Source organism: Oryzias melastigma, unplaced genomic scaffold (genome assembly GCF_002922805.2).
Source record: "Oryzias melastigma strain HK-1 unplaced genomic scaffold, ASM292280v2 sc04744, whole genome shotgun sequence".
Classification (NCBI taxonomy): domain Eukaryota; kingdom Metazoa; phylum Chordata; class Actinopteri; order Beloniformes; family Adrianichthyidae; genus Oryzias; species Oryzias melastigma.
The window spans coordinates 555-1,653 of NW_023421312.1; the positions used below are offsets into that span (position 1 = coordinate 555).

Here is a 1,099-nt window from a genome sequence, read left to right on the forward strand (position 1 = left end):
GGTTCATCCTGTGGTTTGACAGCATGAAATGAATGACCTGCCTGCGTTTGCTCTCTCCGCTCAGGTATGAGTGGCTCCACCCCTCTGGACGTGGCTGCAGCCTCCTGCATTGATAACAACGAGCTGGCGTTGGCTCTACAGGAGCAGGACCTGGAANAATGGTTTGAAAATAAAGCACAAGAGTAACAAAACTACCAGAACTCATTCAGGAACCCACATGAACTCCTTCTGTCTGCGATGCAGGTGGTGACGTACCTGGCTGGCTGCGGGCTGCAGATGTGTCCAATGCTCTTGTCTAAAGGATATCCTGACATTGGCTGGAACCCCTGTGGAGGAGAGAGATATCTGGACTTCCTTCGCTTTGCTGTCTTTGTCAACGGTCAGCCAGCACCACCATGATTCCCACATTTGAATTTTGAGCCCTTCTCACTTTCAGTGCTTTCAGGAGAGAGCGTGGAGGAGAACGCCAACGTGGTGGTGCGGCTGCTCATCCGTCGCCCCGAGTGCTTCGGCCCGGCCCTGAGAGGAGAGGGCGGCAATGGCCTCCTGGCAGCTATGGAGGAGGCCATCAAGATCTCCGAGGACCCAGCAAGAGACGGTCCAACGGTTAAAAAAGACAGACGGTTCATGTGTGTGTTCAGAGGCTCTTCCATCGTACTGTTCTGCTTGATTTGGTTCTGTAGAGCAGGAGTGTTAAACTCAATCGCACAAGAGGACCTAAATCCAAAACACAGCTTACGAACAGGATCAACATTTTTTGAACACTTTAAAACTAAATCTTTAAAACTTTAAAACCAGAACTTTATAACATAATTATGAACTAGATATATGGCATTACCTGCAATAATGCTGTGAATGCTGTGAGCTGAATTTGGCCACTGATTATGCTGAGAGTGATAGCTAAAAACACTGAAGCTGGTAGCTAGTTAAAATAGTAGCTAAATGCCAAATTAGCCTAAAAAACAAAAAAAGGCTAAATTGTCCAAAATAGCTAGCATGTAGCTGAAATATTAGCTAAACCACAAAATAACCTAAAAAAATCTTAGTAATCCCAAAGTAGTCCAGAGAGTTATCATAAAGCCAATTTTTAAACATTTAT

General features: G+C 45.4%; 1 protein-coding gene across 1 annotated transcript; it reads left to right on the forward strand.

Annotated features, from left to right (window-relative positions):
- Nucleotides 1-224: 224 nt before the first annotated feature.
- LOC112140637 (ryanodine receptor 1-like) lies at nt 225-654 on the forward strand (the record flags this gene model as incomplete). The annotated part of the gene is made up of 2 exons (XM_024263636.2): nt 225-379; nt 446-654. Coding segments are annotated over exons 1-2 (351 nt in total), but the record flags the coding sequence as incomplete, so codon positions are not given.
- Between the last annotated feature and the right edge of the window lie 445 nt (nt 655-1,099).